Source organism: Nestor notabilis, unplaced genomic scaffold, assembly GCF_000696875.1.
Source record: "Nestor notabilis isolate BGI_N333 unplaced genomic scaffold, ASM69687v1 scaffold19131, whole genome shotgun sequence".
NCBI classification, from domain to species: Eukaryota; Metazoa; Chordata; class Aves; order Psittaciformes; family Psittacidae; genus Nestor; species Nestor notabilis.
Window position 1 is genome coordinate 42,263 of NW_009915368.1, and position 18,767 is coordinate 61,029.

Sequence of the window (18,767 nt, forward strand, 5' to 3'; positions counted from 1 at the left end):
CCTTACAGTGGAAAGAATCTTTTGGCAAGGTACTGAAGTTCAGCTCAAACAACTTAGGATCAGATTCAGATATCCAACAGGGTAAAGACTTGACACTGTCCTAGTCACCCCTCCTCCCTTTATCATCATTCATTAATCAAGTACTTCTACAACATGCTTCATCTCACTGTAAGGTTGTATAGGGTATGTCTGGACTGGTACCAATGAAGCTTCTTCAAAGCAAAGAGGCCTGGCAACTTTTTACATGTAAACTCACTTCTTGATAATTTTGTTGCGTTTGGCTTGTGAGAAGGTCTCCAGCTGGAGGGATTCATGAGTGAGAAAGGCCACTGCCAAATGGAAATAGTTATTCCAGAGCTGTGGAAGAGAAACAAGTTTAAAATAGGAGAAGACAAAGGAGAAGCAACAACCAGCACAACACAGCTACACAGCCCCAGATGCTGCAGTGAGTGTTAATGAGGAAGGGTACCCACAGTGAGCTGGCAGATAAGTGTGTTCCCAGCCAAGCCACATGCACACAGCACCCTCAAATTTCTCCCTCTCTTTAGCTGATACTTGCCAACTAAAGGCAGTGACAGTGGGTATGTCCATACAGTATTTTTTCTGAACTAGTCAAGCACATACCAGCTACAGTCAGCATAATGCTAAACTTGACCTTGGAAAGCCTGCAGCAGTTGTATTTGCTTGCATCCTCCCGCTTTGCTATGAAAGACTACAGACATCTTCCTCAGGCGTGCTCCATGTCAACAGATCTCTTAACAGGGGGATTTATTTGTTCTTCCTGCCTTTCAGGACCAGGGTCCGTAAGAAAATCCAGAAACGATGGATTAACAATAGATAAACTATTACCTGGAGTTCAAAACTGGTTTGATCCAGAAAGAAACGGTTGAGTACAGAGGTAAACTGGTTCACTGCCCGGAGGAAAACCCTGGAAGAGACAAAAACCATCAAGTAAAAGATGGCTAACATTGCAGTTCTGGGTTTATGACTCCTACAGCTCAGGAGCCAAGAACAGATGCTCCCAAACAAGACAGGTATTCCTCTATAAGGCTATTTCAGCTCTTTCCAAGAAGAGGGGCATTCATGGAAAGTTATTCCTCTGTTTCTGAACAAAAGAAACCTTGACTGGAGGCAGATGAGAAGCAAAACACTTATTGGGTCATCCAGGCTCTTTGACAGTGTCATTCCAGGTGGCAGCTTCTCTTAAGTTTAGCCCATCCCCACTGAGGCATTCAAATAACTTGCCACAGTCATGTCCTTCTCTGCACTGCACCCTCACAACACTGTGGAGCTACACGGACTCTGCTTGGAAGATGACTTGCACGACTACGACATGCAACCAAGAGTTACCTGCTGCTTGTTTCTTCATTCTGCCCCAGTTCTGCTGACACTGCCCATGGGAACATAAACTCAGGTGTACAGACCCTGCTGTATCATGGATAGCAGGTTTGGGCCGTGCTTTGCTACCCAGCACAGCAGACAGTGAGCCAAAGCCATTCAAATGGTACAACTTAGCAGAAGAACGACTCACAAGAAGCCAAACAAAGCCCACAGCAGAGGGCAGAAGTGAATCTGAGTAGTTCAAGTTCTAAACCCTAGACCACACTTATGTCCAACTCTAGCTTTATGTTTCCCATGTGATTCCCTTAGAACTGAAACCAAAAAGGCTTCTCTGGTTTATGTTGTGCTCTCCAGCAGGTGACTGGCTTAAAAGACTGCAGGGTTTTCATTGTGCGTCTTTGGGCAGGAGAAGAAAGATTTCCAGCTCCATCAACAGAAATGGCAGTGCAGGCACTGCAATTTACTGAAATCTGATTTAAATCACCCTGAAAGTGTAAAAGAGAATAGGGCTTTGTGACCCCAGGGACTCACAAGCCTGCCTGGGTGAGTCCCCCTCCATTCAGAACCAGAAAGGCTCCAAAGCAGTAACAAGACTTTAAACAGCAGCAACCCGGTACCTGCTCTGCATCATGTTCATGACCATCCAGTCAGGTGCATAGACATTTTTTCCAATCAGATCCTTAAACATAATGAATGTTTCCATCAGGAAGTCCTGTTGGAAAAACAAAACCCACAGCCCACATTGTAATCTTTTATCCACAGGAAGATATAGGGAAATGCAGATGTTTTAACTGCATCGATGAACCACTGCATTGATTAGCAACCAATACACTGTACCTCCTAAGAAGAAGCTCTTATTGTGTGGGTATATTCCAATAACTCAATTATTTCTGACATCTCACCCATTCACTTACAGAAGGAGAAATAATTCCACAGAACGTGTTGAGCTGTTTAATTAAATCTGTCTTTACTGTTTTGCATTAAGCTGTGTTGTAGGGAGTTCTGGTGCACTAGTTGGATTAAAAAGCAAAACCAGTATTCAAGGACTTGTTTCCAAATGTCTGAATGGTGACAATACAACAGCCCTATGCAGTACCTTCCACAAAGATGGCAATTATAATGTATTTTCCCTTCCCAATTAGTTAAGTCTTTTCTGGTCCAGTTAAAGAAGGATCATTTAAACAAGGTAGAGAACACGCCGTCAGGCACATAGTTTAGAACATTCCTGTAGGAAACGACTTGCTGCACAAACACTAAACTGCTCCAAACAAAGCTATATCCCACCTTAAGACTTGGAAAAGGCAAGACTGAATTGTAGAGTAAGAAAAGAGGAAAAGGAAAAAGAAGAGAGATAAGCAAAAGGAGGTAATATCAATAATATTTATCTCTATATTGTGGTCTCTACGGATATAAACGGTATCTATGAGCATACAAATGGATTCTGTTCCCTACAAAGACAGCATATAAGCATTCAAAAATGAGAGGGCCACAAAGAAGGTCACATGAGACATCAGCACCTTGCAAAGATCACCATGAAAATCAATCAATCAATCAATCCATGTGTTAAGCTGAACAGCTTGCTCTAAAGAATGGCAAGTGACATCGATGTAGAGAGAGAAATGGGCATTTGGTGCTGCCTCAGTAAAAATCCTTTAGGCATTATTAAATCAGAGCTTGATGGAAAGGTTTGGACTTGACATGGGGCACCTTGAAGGTATGAATTAGCTTCTAACAGTGTTAAAGCAACCAAGTAATGATGCCATGGCAGGGCTGCAAATACCAGAGCAAATTCAAACCAGCAACAAACAACAAAACCAAACCCAATTAGTGCAGTAAAGCCAAACACAACGTTCTATTGGTATTAACTACCACTGCACCCCCCCAGACATGGGCTTGCTTCTGAAGATTTAAGGATTTCACATTTCAGGAAAGCTTTTAAGCACTTGCCTAACCTCACTTTGAGTTTCAGTTATGCTGGTCTCCTACCCAAAGATGCTCATCAGGAGAAGGAAGAACTCTGAGCTGAGGCCAAATCAATGTATAATTTGTTTTGATTCTGCCTTGAATCCACCTTTTTCCAAACTCCAGAAAGGATCTGACTTCCTAGCACCCTTCTTCCTCAGACACAGTGTTTCTACAGAACCCTACTGAAAACCTTCTCACCCATTTTCTTGAGGAACACGAAGAGAATTCCTAAATTAACATGATTTTGTTTGTTCTTTATTCACAGAAAATTACTTGGGTAACAGAAAAAGCAAGTCTAAAACTAGATGATGAGTGCTCTATAGACAACGCAGCCGAGCGGCCTTTCAGACGCAGGAGTGATAAAACGTGTGTCCTGTAGGTGGCTATGTTGCCCAACAGATTGCAATTCCAACTGCACAGGGAAAAAGATCACCTTGCCATCCACACTGAATGACAAACACCTTCTTGTGGGTTTTGATCTGGCTTTTAGAGGAAGAACACAACTTCAGGCTCTTCCTCAGCCAGGATTTCAATAAGCAAGCACTACTAAGCTGCACAAGGAGTAAAGGGGACAAAGAACAGTTGCTGTGTCATGCTCAGAGACTTGCATTAATACTGGGTTTAGTTCTGACTTGTTCTGGGCGGTTTGGAGGAAAATCTGGACACAGCTGTTAATTCTAAGGGCTTCCAAAACCATAAAAACTGACTGTCTCACCTGGTTGCACACTGAAAGTCTATGGGGACATGAATTGGACAGTTTTCAACACAGAGGGAACTATTTGCATTGCTGCCCACTAAAGCAAGACTAAAACATTTAGTTAAAATCTAGAGGAGCAGAAAGAATTAGATAAAGAGGACCACAAAGAGATACTCTGAGAGCAAGAGAGGGGGAAATGCTTTTCCTCTTCATCTTCCTTCACTTTTCTGGTTCCTGACGTTTTACTTGCATAGGCTTAAAAAGTCATTAAAGGTGGTTTTTACTCCATGTTACAAATGCTGTTCTCAGACTGTACTGAGTCAGCAACATCCACTGTGTATACCCAGCAGGGTGATGTCAATGCATCCCCAGTGGCTGTGGCACTAGGTGCCCATAAGTCATTGCTGATGAATACACTAGAATCACTCCAAACTGAGCACAATAACTTGAAATGACCTGTCAGAAACAGAGTGTGATGCTTTATGGACTGAGCTAATCCCCCAGCCAGGCTGACTTACAATAATGTCCTGCCTGGTTTTGAAGGTACTGATGTAATGGCTGTAATGGAAATCATCCATCTGCCTCAGGATGGCTGTCATGCAGGCCACAAAAATACCCTGGAATATGAAAAACAAAACATTTGATTATTTTCCTGTATGAACCACTTTATCATTTCTTAAGGGCCTTTTCCAACCTAAATGATTCTATGATTTTCAGATTTACTATGTCCAACTGTAATTCTCACGGCTGACACTGGTAATGGCATTAACTTGACCTTAGAGTTATTAAAAATAAGATATTGTTATATATGCCCAGCTCTTGATTTTTCTATTTTTCTGTAGATGAAGCACAGGGCAAATTAGAACATACCAACGTGCTTCTATGTTCTAAGATGCCACACAGTGGTCACAAAGGCCCCTTAGAGATGCCTCATTTAATCCTGTTCAGCCAAGGTGACAAAAAAGAGCATTTCTTTTCAGCAGTGACTCCTTGTGTGTTAGAAACTGCACTGAAACCAAATGCTCTGTGCACAAGGGCCCAAATGAACGTGAAATCACAGCTACCTGCGACTCAGTTCAAACTGCTGCGGGAGTAGGACAATGTGTATCCTAATACCTGTCCTCGGAAAACCACCAAAAGCCATGTTTTAGTGGCACAGAAGCCCTGCAGGAAATGGAAAGATGATTTCATAAACCACTGCTCCACGCTGAAATCTCCCAGGAGAATAAATTCCACTATAAGAAATGCTAAAGTAATAAGTGAAGCAAGTAAAAGGCTCTCACTATGTGTGGAGACTCTCTGTTCATTCCAATCACTGTGCGGTTTATTCTCCTCAGCAGGCGTTCCATGATCAGCTGGATGTGGACAGCAGTGGGCCCCTGGGGACAGGCAGTGAGGAAAATCTGAGACAATTCTTGATGTATACTCTTCTGTACTGCCCTGACAGTGGTTAACTGTTATCAGAGGATGTATAAAAGGAGATTGAGAACACAAAAGCAATCAATCCTGTAGGTATACACTTGGTGGAGAGCTAGCATAATTGATCTATAGCAGCTTCATTAGTTCATCCTGGCAGAGCTAAACAAAAGCTGGTGCTTTGCTTTGGCTTTGTTTTCCTTTCAGTTCAAACTATTCTTTTCACAGCAACACTGAATCAATTTCCATGACTAATGAGAAGTGTAACTGTGTTCTGCTGACATGGTCCTTATCCCTATGCCATTGCAAAATCCAAGTATTTTACAGCTTCCTCCAAATAATTCAACAAGCCACCAAAATACCCAGAAATAACATCCTGGTTCCTAGAAAGGAAAGTAACTGCTTTTTGTACTGTGTGATAACCATTAATGCAACCTTTCATGGCTCCTTCTTAGACACAGCTACTTCATGTGCAAAGAGATTCAGAGAACTCCACGGCAATACAACACAATTTCTGCAAACATCAGAAATCTGGTAATTCTTTAGATTTCTTCAGAAAACTTGGTAACTCTTCAGAGCATAAGCTGAGAACACTTCTTTGCCATAACTTCTCAAAAGAAGAATTAACCTTAAATTTGCACCCTTGACAGTTCATGCTCACCACATCTTTCCGATCCAGGACTTCAAGAACATTGCTAAGTAGCTGTGAGCAGGCCTCATGGTCAGGCTTGTTTGAGTTGTCATCCAACTGGCCACTTAGCTGATCTATTAGTAGTGGCAGAAGAGCATCTCTGCATTCTAAAAAATGAAAGAGAGCACCACATCTTGCTGGTCTCAGCATACTTGGGTACCACACAGTAGCATTCTGCTTTTAAGTTCATCCTGAAGAACAAAACATGCTTAAATCTGCCTGAGTTACCACTAACAGACTAGAGAGAGTCATATAAAACCTGTAATCATATGTATTGCATCAAACAGCACATCCAGGCCTCCTGCCTCCTTCTAAATCAAGATTAGGATCATATAGTATTAGGCATTATGTAAAGACTGAGCAGCAAAAAAAGCTGCGGTTGTTCCACGGAAAGGAGCATGTCTAAAGGTGGATTTAACAGTGGACCACTGCTGGTGACTGATATAAAGGACATGGGAACTTGAAAGACATTTTTGTTTAAGGGTGCATGGCCCCACGCAGAATCCAGAGACTTCAATTTGCTACTTACCAGCCTGTTTGAACAGGTCACTCTCGACTATCTTGGTCATGCAGTTCAGCTTCTGTCGAACTAACTGGTTGTCAGGAATACTCTGGATAAACTTGCTGAAGAGGACACTGGTGTGCAAACCACAAAGCAAGATGTCAGTGTTTTCACCAAGGTGATTCCATCCTACACTTGTGCTGTTCTGCACCTCAGCAAGTCAAGTAGTTTTGTCGCTGTGTGGACATGTTACCTGCAAGTGGGCTCCAGGCAAATTACTATGGAACCCAATCTTAGCACAGGACTTTTGCAGGCTTAAACCTCTTAAAACGAAGCTTGTATCTGAAGACACATTAGACATATACCACAGAAGCTAACAACCAGGCAATACTATCTGCCCTCCAGTGCCAGCAGAAGATAATCTTACTTATTTTCATACAAAATGAAAGCAGAATAGCAGACCACTGCTGAAACTTGAAACACTGCTACATACAACAGCAAAAGCACATCCTTCCAGATGCCCCTTTCATCAAGAGTGATGACTCATTTCAATCTGAGATTCTATTAAATTAAATTCCATGTACACTTGCTGTCTGTCTACTGTTTAGGAGCAAATTATGTGTGTCAGAACAAGGAGGCATGGCTTGGAGCTTCTGGGCAAAGCTATGAGCACCAAAGAACAGAAATCCACGTAGTGGTGTCTATTTCCTCAATAAATACAACTTTTGTTTTCCTGACCAAGGCTTTGCCGTTTCCACACATTTCAGTTTACCTCAGAAGCACTCCTTAAGAATGAAACTTGCACAACATTTCAACCTATCACTTCTCAGCCCTCGAATTTGGGTTTCCAGTCAAATCTCAAGGTGTCTAAGAGATGCACAGATTCCTCTGAACTACACTGACTTCCTTTAAAGCCCTGCAAGTGCCTTCTCAAATTCACACAGACTATGTGCATCATCATGTCATAATCAGAGGGGCTGCTATTAGGAAAGTTTGCAACATTCCTTCTGAGAGACAAGCAGGGTTTAGAGGACAAACAAAGTTAATATGGTTACCTGAGCTCAACAGGGTCAAATACTAGTTTGACATCATTTATGATGCTTGGCAAATACTTTAAAGCTGCACCCTGCAAGAAGAAAAAACAAGGACATAAAACACACACGGAAACTGAGTTAGTTCATTCTAAAAGGGTGTAAAGTCTCAACACCAGTGCCCATAGTTCACATGGCAAATCCAGCTTTTGTCAAGAGCAAATATGTGGACACCTGTAGAGAACTGGCTTAAGATCAAATTTATGCATCCAAAGAGCCTCCAGCAACCAGACATCTGCAGCGCAGGGCGGAAAAGGTGAAAGAGGAAGGCTCCAAAGCCAAGTTCTTTTGTTTCTGCAAACATCCTGCAGTTCAGGGATTAAGCTCCCTACAGCCTGATAGGAAAAGCACTACTCAGTTAAACTGACTCAGTGTTCTGTGCACTTTAGTATGTCCACACCCACAGTAATAAGTTACGTAGGTAGTAGTATGGCTTCCATAAACGTAGCATCCAGACAACTAGGTGCAACAGCAATGAAAGGTCTTTGTTCTATGGCTGCTGCCAGCAGATACTGTGACTGCCTGAGAATCAAAGTTGGACTTTAGATTACCCAAGTGCCAATTAAAAGTTTAGAATCAATCTTTCCTTCAAACAGAGAAAAGCATGTTGGCTACAAGAACTGAAGTAATGCAATCTAAAGGCCTCATTGCCTTTAGCAATTTAGCAGCCTCATTGCACGGCTGCTGTCCTCCTCGGAGCACAAACAGAAGGCTCACAATCCAGATGACACCAGATGAACAGGGATAAAATCTAAAATAAATTTAGAAACCACTTGTGTTTTCATTACTTTCATCCCCAGCATCATTGATTTTTGCACTGGTTTCACATTTCTATCTCCATCACCTTCAAGCGTGGTGTTACTGGTTGAAGTGTCTTGCACACTGCAGTAGATGACATCTTCACTGGCTGTTAGCTTTCAGCCTAGCAGGTGCTGAAGGGTTTCCAGCAAAGCCATGGCTCTCATCTTTATTTGATAAACTTTGGGGCTTAAATATTCCTTTCCTGCCACACACAGTTCATTAGAACAGACAGTCAGAGGTGGGGTGTGACTCACCTGAATGGGTTTTATGTGCCTCAAAGCTTGTCCCTTCTTCTGGCCCCACTCCCCCAACTGCATCAGTTAATAAAAGCTCTTCCCTCGCCCTGCACATCATACATACCTTAATCTTGACAGCCTCCTCTAAAGGCTGGTCCATGAGGACATTGAAGGAGAGGAAGAGCTTGCGTATTGCATCATTAAATTCATCCCCAGCTTCACTTTTCCCATAAAACCTGCAAAGAACAGAAAGGGCTACTTACATAAATCTAGGCCAACAGTGTCATAGTAGCTGAAATATGATTTCATCCTGTGGAACAACATCTTAATGCAGTCTCCTTCTACAAAGACATGAGTGTAAAACTGGCATTAGGGATTCTGCAGTGATTTGCTGCTGAAATCTGTTGTAAGGGACAAGCTGCACTTTTTAAACTGGCATTGCACCACATTCTGCTTGGGTTCCAAGACTCAAGTAGCTCATTCTTTATGGAAGAAAAGAGCCAAAATGAACATGAGCAAAGGGTTCCAAACATTCACTGTAAATCTGAAAACATGTTTTGAAGCTATAGCAAAACCACCGTCATTGACCATGCCCTACTTGGACACGGAGTCATCCTCACCTCTCATGTAACTGTGGGGCATTTGTTTCTCAAAGTTTCTTAAAATGAGGAATTCATTCTATGTTTTGATTATGTAATACAGAATGGGTTCCTTTTGAGCACTATCAAAATGCTGCTTACAGCACGCTACTAGAAGGAATCTCCTCTTCAGATTAGGTATTTCACTCTTAATCAACTCACTTCCTCCACTACAGACAAAGGGCAGAAAGATACTCTTAATTCAAGGATAGAGGATATGCTGAAGAATGTCCTCTCCAATGGTGCTGACTGGAAGCAACTCCACTGACTTCCAAGAAGAGACATAAGGATGGCAATGACCTTGCTCTCACCTCAGGTACAATATTCGGGACTGAACAATGAATCGGAACAGGTACTTCAAGGCTTTCAGAGCAGCAAACAGCAGTTCTGTCTTGCTGGAGTCATCAGCATTTCCCACGTAACAGTTCAGTACTTTGGTGAGTTTCCTTTGGAAATAAAAGAAAAAGGAGAACTAATATAGGCACAGTTAGGTCTCTGTGGAAGTCCAGCTTCCTTATTCCAGAGAGGAACCAGAATTTAATAACTCAATAGCAGACAAGGGTTCCTCTTCATAGACTATTTCCTTCCAAAATCTTTGGCTTCATGGGATGCCAGATCTTTTAGCAGCGATACTAGACCAAAGCACACAAAAGTTTTGAGGGAGAGATGTACACAAACTGACTGCATTAAACTTGTTTCAATAGGAAATCAAGCTGAAAAACATGAGGATGCTTTTACATCACAGACACACAGGTCAAAAGAAAGTCCGATTCACAGAGTTTGGGACAGGATTTTCCACCATAGCCATAGTTTTTCCTCACAGATAAAAGGAATTCCACAACAGAAACTTCTTACAGGGTAAAAAGAGTAATTACAGAGTTTCCTTCTCTCGTGAAAGCAGAGAAGAGGGTGGAACACTCTTGTCTGGTCAATGCTGCCTTCATCACAACAGCGTAGTTTACTGAAACCATCAGTGTCTGAATGACAGCCTGTGGGCTTGTGGTTACCAATACTTACACATATGCCAGGGTTGCACTGAAGTGCTTGTAAATGTAAGTTTCAAGTACAGGGTTGAAATGCTGGAACTTGATGTCTCCAATCAAAGAAATAATAAATACCTGCCAAAAATGCAAGAGGAAACAGATGTACAGAGCCACAACCTCTAACTCACTCAAACAGAACTCAGGCTCTCGTTGCGTGTCATTTCTTTTGCTGGGTCATGGGTTTTGTTTGTCTTCCTAAAAGCATTAATGCTGCAGTGTTACTCATGTTCTGATAGTGACTAACTACTGTGGTGTGTGTGACTGCCTCTTGCTCCAAGGGAAGGCAGGTCATAGCAGCTACTCAAAGGGAGCCACTTCTCAAAGCTACAGCAGTGATACAGGAAGCAGCACTACTCACAGTCTAGGTAACACTGTCACAACTGCTATGCACACAGCTGCTGAAGGCTGGTTTTCAAACTAAGAAGTGATGCTTTCCAAGCTAGAACTTGAGATTTGGATGATCATAGCAAACACTCAGTCCTCTTACTACAGTGACATGTATTAGAGCCAGGACATTCTGTCCCCCTGTATTTGCTCCTCTGACCAATGTCAGCTGGATATACCTAACTTCATCTTTCTTCCTGAACTGTCAAGTACATGTTTGTTGATCAGCTGAAGCAGCTCTGTTACTGAGCACCAAAGCTGGTGATTTTCACACACATACTACAGAGCCTCTCCAAAGACATAGAACCCCCGCTGTGAAGTCTTTTACTCAGTCATTACAATCCTTCTATCAAGGTTCGGAGGAACAGTCATCCCTACTGCCTAAATCCTGGGCTAGGATTTAGGATGTAGAGGTTCCCACCACAGCCACAAATCCTCCACCATCATGACCCTAAGCATTTCATCTGGGGCTTCAGATAGATAATAGGCTCTTCTTTGCTGTAAACTGCCTTAATGCAGATAACTTAAAAGTTATCTGAAGAAATTACTATAAATTATGTAAACATTTATTCCTGTTTTCACTGTGGTTACTAAAAAGCTCGCTGCATATCTCAGTCCTTAGGATGCCTTAAGAAGGGTATAAATAGAATTGATTTCTTGCAGCAAATTACCAATAACTCATCTGAAGGAAGCACCAGGAATAGCCTGAAAATGTGGCTGAAAAACAAGTACTCTAAATACACGAAAGACTCACTCACCAGTGCATCAAACACAAGGAAGTCATAGGTTTCATTCTCTGACATTTCCATCATGATGTTGAAAAGTGCATCGAGGGTGTCTTGCAAAAACTAGAGGGAAAAAAATAGTAAAAGGGTAGGAAAAGACAACAAGAATCCTGCACAAAAACCTACTCTTTTGGATAATTTTCCCCCCTTCCAGCCCAGCTCAGCTCATCTGTAAAAGCTGTCCATGAAAGAACAATGAAAAAGGGATCCTAGTCCTGTGTTCATTCACATGCTTGTCATGATCATCACACTATGCTCTCTCACTACAGCAAGCAGGACCTTTTCTTACCAGCTCTGAAGGGCCCCATTTTTCTGTTCCATTGCCTCTTCATCTAGCAAGAGACCTACTGCACACACTTAATTCTTTCTCTGTAGTTTAAGCTTGCAGTGGGCCAAATCAACCACAATACACCGTGCTAAGGCATGACACTGTACATAAAGAGTGGTTTGCAGTGTCACAGCATTTACTTTAGCTGTTCAGCAGCTAAGAAAAACCATGACCCTGCATAATCCCATGAGATCCACACTTGGAAGCACAGGAAGCTTTACCTCCTAGATCCTTCAGCAGACTATTTTCTGTGGTGTTTCTCCACATTTCAGGTCTATTCCCTACAGTGCTCTGACTATAAGCTCTTTGGGCCTTCTCTGTGTTCTTTTCCTAGATCCACAGCTAGTCCCTATTCACAAAGGAGGCCCAGAGCCACTACAGAAAATGAAAAGTTAAGACTTTGAATGTAGCTTGTATTCTGTAAGGATACAGGGGAAAATAAAGTCACCACTATCACTCTGATCCTGGTAACATTTAACTTGTGTAATTCTGGTGAATTCCACTAATGAAAGCTCTTGGGGCAAAGTACAACTTCTGTCCTATTGCTCAGCAGCTAGAAGGGTTCTCCCTGCCTATACGAAAGCTTTTGAGTACAGCACAATTACAACCCTTCAAGGTGCACATCAAGCATGTACTTAAGTGTTTGCACAAAAGGAGACTCAACTCTCTCTGCATACCTTTACAATTTCTCCTCCTTCCACCTCCATTAGCTTCCTTAGGTTGTGAGCTATGTTCTGGGAGTTAGAACGCCAGTTCAACAAACCCAGCAGGTCAACTAGCAAGACAGAACATCAGCAATTAGACAGATTATAACATCACAGCTGACTTCATGGCTGCAGAACACCACAGAACAAGGACCAGAGGTTATTTTTAGAATCAGCTTACAAGGAAAAGTCACACTGATGTGTAGACAATTACCTTGAGATGGTTCTTTTGTCTTGGCAAGAAAGTTAGGTTTTGCTAGGAATGGAAACCTTGGTGTAATTTGATAACACAAGGCATTCAGTGGACAATTTTGCAGGCTTCTTGTGCACTCAAAGAGAAAGCATTTCAAGCTAGGAATTTTATTGGAGTGCATGACTTTCTTAGTAGTGCTTGTGTTTACTTTAGAGCAGCCTCCTGGAGATGGTTCTTAAAGTTAAAATTGAAACCTCTTGTATAAATGACATTAAGCTGCAGAGCTGTTTATCACAGGTTTGGAAAACCCCAGGACCTCAAGTTTAGTTACAAATTACAATGGAGGCTTTCAAAGGAATCTAGCAGGTTTCACACATCTTCCATGTTAATGAAGTATGTACATACCTTCTGTCCTGAAACTAAATTAATTTGCTGCCTTCAAATGTAAGAATACACATGAAGCTTAACAGCCTTGATAAAGAATGCCACGTTCAGAAACAGAGGTTACGTTCTGCCCTCTAGGTGCAAACATGCTTGGTGAACTACATATACCAACAGACCTGTTCAATTTAACATTGGTAATATTAGGATAAAATATTCATGTGACATGGTTTCTAGTGGCTGTGTAACATCAGCTTGTACTGGCAGCATGATTCCATTCACACATGGAACAGCAAGATTAAAGCCAACTGCATAAAGCAAGCACCCTCTTTACTTCAAATATCCAGCATGATACAGCTCAGCTGCTCATGCAAGACTTACCATTCTGGGTAAGTTTGGTGGAGCAGATCAAAGTGGCAATCTGGAAGCTGTCCTTTGTACTATCTTTAGTGGGTGTGAAATTGGTTAGATGGTGCAGATTCTTCCCCGAGGGGGTCTCCTTCTCCTCCATCTCCGTTTTGGTACAAGGAAGAGTTAAGTAGCATTTAGCATCTTCCATTTTCTTGTTATCACCCTGTTGGTTGAACACAGCAAAGCCAAGGGTTATCTCACACTGAGCACGCCTCATCTGAACTCTTGCAGTTCTCATCTGCAGACACACTTCAACACAGCCAGAGAGGGCTTTAAACACCTTTTCCTGGCTAGAGTTGTTTATTCACATTATCTGGGCCTCTAACTTTAGGGAAGAGAAGTTGTCTCTGCCATTGAACTCAGCTCTTTTCAGAGCTCAGCCACAAAGTTTAGGAGGGTTCCTGCCCCCCTCACTTTCTACTGCAATGAATTAACTTTTTCCTCTTATTGTGATTCAAGGCACCAGGTCTCTCTTCTCATCACACACTGATCCTCCAAAGCAGGTGTTCACCTTGCCTGTTTGCTGCACACTGTCGAGGTGAATGATGTTAGAGGAAAAATGCTCTGTTCAGATACATACAGTGATGTGTGAAGTCAGAAACTCAGACAAGATCTGTGGAGTCAGAAAACCCGTCAGTGAAAGCAGAGCTGAGGCTGACTTACTAAAACAAAAATGGTATCTACCATTTTATTATCAAAGGAAAGTTATTTAAGATCTCTGCAATGCTGATATTTACATTGGTAGGAAAAAAGTCAGCCAAGAGAGTTGTTTTGATTAGTCAAACAAAAGTGAAGACTGCAAATGCCCAAGCTACCTTATAAACAATCAAATTGTGTTTGCCATCTTGCAGTGTTGTTCCATCTGCATTCATCAACTTCACAAAGCTCAGGCCAAAAGCTCTCTCAGACTTATCCCTAGCTGCAAACAGAAGGGAAAAGCTTTATTAGGAATTGTCTTATTTATGCCCACACTAGCCATAATGCAGCTCTCTTAACTACATGCAGCATCTTCTTTACTTAACAGCATCACACAGTAACACAAAGGAGCTAGCAAACTCTGTGTCTTACACTGCTGATCTTGTTTCAGGGCTCTTTCTCATTGCCTTTCATTACCCTAATGAGAAATCCTCTTAGAGGAAGATCACCAGAAGCCCACCAGGCTTGCACTGCATTTTGAAACCGATTAAAACCAACACCACACACACAGAAGCCAAAGCAGCAATGAACACTGACAACTGCCTTTCAAGGGGGCTAAATGTTCCTCCCCATCTCATTTCAGTTTTAGAACAAAACCAGCACCAAACCTGTTTTAAAGGCTGCTTGCAAGAAAATCCACAACACTGTGAAGAGGCAGAAATGCCAGTGCTACAGCTTTGGTGGGTACGCAGTGAGAGCAGGAAGAGGACAGGACTCCTGCAGATCTTCTGGTACTTACATTCCTGTGACGACCGATGACGGAAAGTGAATCTTAAATGGCAACGACTGACTTCTTCTATTGCAATGGACACCTGCACATGGTAACACAGGGAAAAATGCAGCACCAGCATTCTCTATCTCCAGTCAATTGAAAGGACATTCTGCTGCTGATGTAGCTACTGGTTTTAAACTAGTTCCCTTTCTACACGAAGGAAGCAAGGCTGTAAATTCCATGCTCCTACCTTCACAGTTTCATACCAGCAAGGTTGCTTGACTTGATAATAAACAACAGACTTGTATTCAGAGACACCTTCATAACCAGCACCAGGATGGATAGCTTTCTTTGGACAAAAAGACAAGGGTAGGGGGGAAAGAAGAGGTAAGGTCTTGAGTGAAAGCAAGAAGTATCTTGGTTACTCAAGCATACAACTGCCAGAGGTACTCAAGCGTGTGCTTTCCAGTCAAGGGAGCTCAATGCATGTCAACTCCTGGGAAGTTTTACAGAATCTCTAAAGATCTGCTCACAACTCATTGATTAAAAAAAAATCAAATTAGCAAGACATTGGGTCACTGAGATCACCTATAATCTTTCTTGTTCAGTATCAGACACTTCTTGCACACATGTGATAAATAAGATCCCATGGACTGGAACTAATATCTAGCAAAGACAGCAGCCTTGTAACCTCCTCCTACCTCTTGGAGATTTCCATCTTCATCATGCACAGACATGGTGACTTCTACGTTCTTGGGAGTCTTCTTCTTCCCTTTGTCAAACTCCCCCTGTATCAGGGTGACGTAGATATCGTTTCGAACATCACCTAAAATTCATAGCCCTTAATAAGCTGGGTTTTCTCATACAGTTTTATGGGTTAATATTAACAATGTTACCCTTACCTTCTTCTCAGCCTTTACTGAGCCTTTAACCACCCCCAACATCCTATCATTTCATCTCCATCTCAAATTATACTAAATCTTTCCAAATGAACCATTCTCCTTTTGATAAACCTCTGTCTGTGTAACTTCTTTGCAATGTAATGAGCTCTACAGGGCTAAATCCCCTTTGAATGGATTGAATAAAGCAGGGTCAAACCTATATGCAACAAAAATGTCTCTCTGACTAAAGAGAGGTTTGCTTCCCCGAAGTGTACACACTATTAGTTTTCAATATAAAAAGGAAGCTGATGTTTTCACTTCTGTGATAGAAATAAAAGATCAGCTGGAAGTTTTAAGCAAAATGAACACAAGTTTTCAGACAGCTTTAAAATAAGTCTGTTCATAGCAGAAATTGGCTCTTTCACCCCATGGAAGTGGAGAGGCACATGGGCCTTACCAGGAAGGATTATCTCAGGGAATCCCATTTTGCGAGCCACAGCAGTCGATCTGTCTACAAGGTGGGAAAAATCCTTTTGAACCTGTGCTAGATCACCAGGAAGCAGCTTCAGGGAGACCCAAAGACCTGAGAAAAGAAAGGCAATGCTTGTTTACTGAAAAATAGAGTATAAAAACATGACATTTAAGCTTATGCTTAACAGAAAACTTGCTTCATGTGATCTCCATGCAAGAATGCCTTAAATATCCCAAGCTGGTTCTCACTTGCTCACTTCTCTAGTTCCTAAAGTTGAATAAGACCAATTACTGGGCAAGAAGATCCTCTGACATAAAATACCTACTTTCTGAGCTGAATCTGCTAGTGTATTTGAGTAAAGCCCAGCAGAAGAACCCTGAATAATGCACCTTAAACCAGAGCCATGTTCACTTAAAAACATCTTATGTCCATATAAACAGTTTTATCTTAGAAGTACTGAATTAGTAGCAAATAAATCATCAGCAAGAGAAGCTTCACACAAGTCAGAACAGACCACAGAATCATAGAATGGTTTGGGTTGGAAAGGACCTTAAGATCATCTAGTTCCAACCCCCTGCCATGGGCAGGGATCCTTCACAGACATTACAAAGACCATCCGTTTGGCTCAGGGAAGGGAGCAAACTCCCGAGTTCTGGACTTTAACAAGCCATTTATTTTCCTCTGTAAGCCAGGGGAACCCTTCCCTGCACCAGGTTTTTACATTAGCTTCTCACCCATACCTTGCCCTTTGTGATTCACTTCCTTTGCAGCAATGACTTTGTTGAAGACAGAAGTGAGAGGCTCGTTTTCTCCGATCACATGGGAAGTTATCAGTGGGGACATGATGAGCTGTCGCTGTCTGATGTATGTTTCCATGGCAATCCTGAGAAGAACAACAAGAGGGACCAGGAAGCAGACAGACTAACAGCAAACATGTGCTCTGCATGACAGGGCTGGCCAACACTGCCTGTTTTCCAAAGACATTTACTTTTAAAGGATTCCATGGGAATTTTTTTCCTTCTTCACCTGCACAAACCCAATGGAAACATGTTTAAACTCTCTAACTAGGAAACACACCACAGTGCTAGCTCAGGCTTAGGATAAGTAACACTGACCTATAGACTTAGTGACTACATTTGTATATAGCAGCCTTCAGGACAAGCATAAACCCAGCCAGCTCCACAGCTCTTGTTTTCCATCCACAGACCTTGCAGACCTGTGAGAGCAAATCCAGCTGCGGGCCTCACACGGGAGCAGCTCAACACATACAGCCTTGCACTGCCAGCACATGAGCTGAGCCCTGCCTTCAGGTGTGCTCAGAGATGTCCCTAAGAGACTACACACATTAACTAGTGGTAAATTAATACAAGTAACAACTGCTGTAAGATCACACCAGTGATGAACCTATCCCTAATCACAAACATGTCCCCTGAGCTTTGGATCTTGAACCTGACTTCACTCCTGTACCAACAGCACCAATAATCATAGAATTACAGACTGGTTTGTGTTGGAAGGGACCTTACAGCTCATCCAGTTCCAACCCCCTGCCATGGGCAAGGACACCTTCCACTTGTCCACAGAGGTTGCTCTGTGTCCTGTCCAACCTGGCCTTGGAACACTGTCATGGATGGGGCAGAATAACAAACCAAAGTATATACAAAACGATGTCTCCACAGGCTCCCCATCATTGCAGAGGTGTCCAGATTTGGATCTAAACTCAGCCTCATTAGAACTAAAGAATAATGGAAGCGGGGAGGGAAGGTGGCAGACTAACATTATTCTGCAAAGGAAAACACATCCTTCTTTGCAGCCTTTCAGGCCCTGAAAGGGTCAGGATAAAACCAAAACAACCCTCTGCCTCAACCTTAGAAGGTAATCTGAAAGTCAAGAGCCAGACAACACAGGGGGTACAGCACAACAGTGACAAGGAGGAGTTGTGGTCTCCAAGCTCAAGTGTTTCTGAAAATCTTACCTCTCAAGCCCCCACAACATTCCTTTGTGCTCTTCTTCCTTTCCACAGATGATAGGGGTACCTAGCAATTACAGCTGCATTGCCACAACTCCCTAAGCAATTTCTCCTACTAAACAGACATGCAAACCAAGGGAAACAAAGGCTTCAGAGGGCTGACAAAAACCTTTTCCTTCAAAGAGCTGACTATTGCTGTAAGCTAATCTATTTGTAGAGCCCTTGGTACACTGCCAGGCTCCCAGACAAATTTGTCCTTCTCCAAAGGACAACTGCTGTAAATAAGCCAGATATGTGATGAACTCTGAAGTCCAGTACTTACTGCTGAAATGGAATAAAATGTTGCTTTTCCTCATCATCCACCTTTCCATGTATGATATCAGTTATGTCCATCACTGCAACGACACAAGTTCATCACATAGTTTTGCCAAGT

The 18,767-nt window shown here is 42.3% G+C and overlaps 1 protein-coding gene across 1 annotated transcript in view; it reads right to left on the reverse strand.

The window, feature by feature from the left end:
• The window catches only part of DOCK5 (dedicator of cytokinesis 5), a 57,119-nt gene that overhangs the window by 22,692 nt on the left and 15,660 nt on the right, over window positions 1-18,767 (reverse strand). The window contains exons 10-30 of the mRNA XM_010024114.1: window positions 18,660-18,729; window positions 17,109-17,191; window positions 16,354-16,479; window positions 15,717-15,841; window positions 15,266-15,364; window positions 15,043-15,115; window positions 14,423-14,526; window positions 13,578-13,770; window positions 12,596-12,693; window positions 11,564-11,653; window positions 10,396-10,496; window positions 9,690-9,824; window positions 8,865-8,976; window positions 7,668-7,738; window positions 6,640-6,746; window positions 6,081-6,217; window positions 5,287-5,382; window positions 4,522-4,620; window positions 1,959-2,053; window positions 850-928; window positions 257-357 (exon numbers count right to left, since the gene is read on the reverse strand). Coding sequence (XP_010022416.1) covers window positions 257-357; window positions 850-928; window positions 1,959-2,053; window positions 4,522-4,620; window positions 5,287-5,382; window positions 6,081-6,217; window positions 6,640-6,746; window positions 7,668-7,738; window positions 8,865-8,976; window positions 9,690-9,824; window positions 10,396-10,496; window positions 11,564-11,653; window positions 12,596-12,693; window positions 13,578-13,770; window positions 14,423-14,526; window positions 15,043-15,115; window positions 15,266-15,364; window positions 15,717-15,841; window positions 16,354-16,479; window positions 17,109-17,191; window positions 18,660-18,729 — 2,194 coding nt within the window. The remainder of the gene's footprint in view (window positions 1-256; window positions 358-849; window positions 929-1,958; window positions 2,054-4,521; window positions 4,621-5,286; window positions 5,383-6,080; window positions 6,218-6,639; window positions 6,747-7,667; window positions 7,739-8,864; window positions 8,977-9,689; window positions 9,825-10,395; window positions 10,497-11,563; window positions 11,654-12,595; window positions 12,694-13,577; window positions 13,771-14,422; window positions 14,527-15,042; window positions 15,116-15,265; window positions 15,365-15,716; window positions 15,842-16,353; window positions 16,480-17,108; window positions 17,192-18,659; window positions 18,730-18,767) is intronic.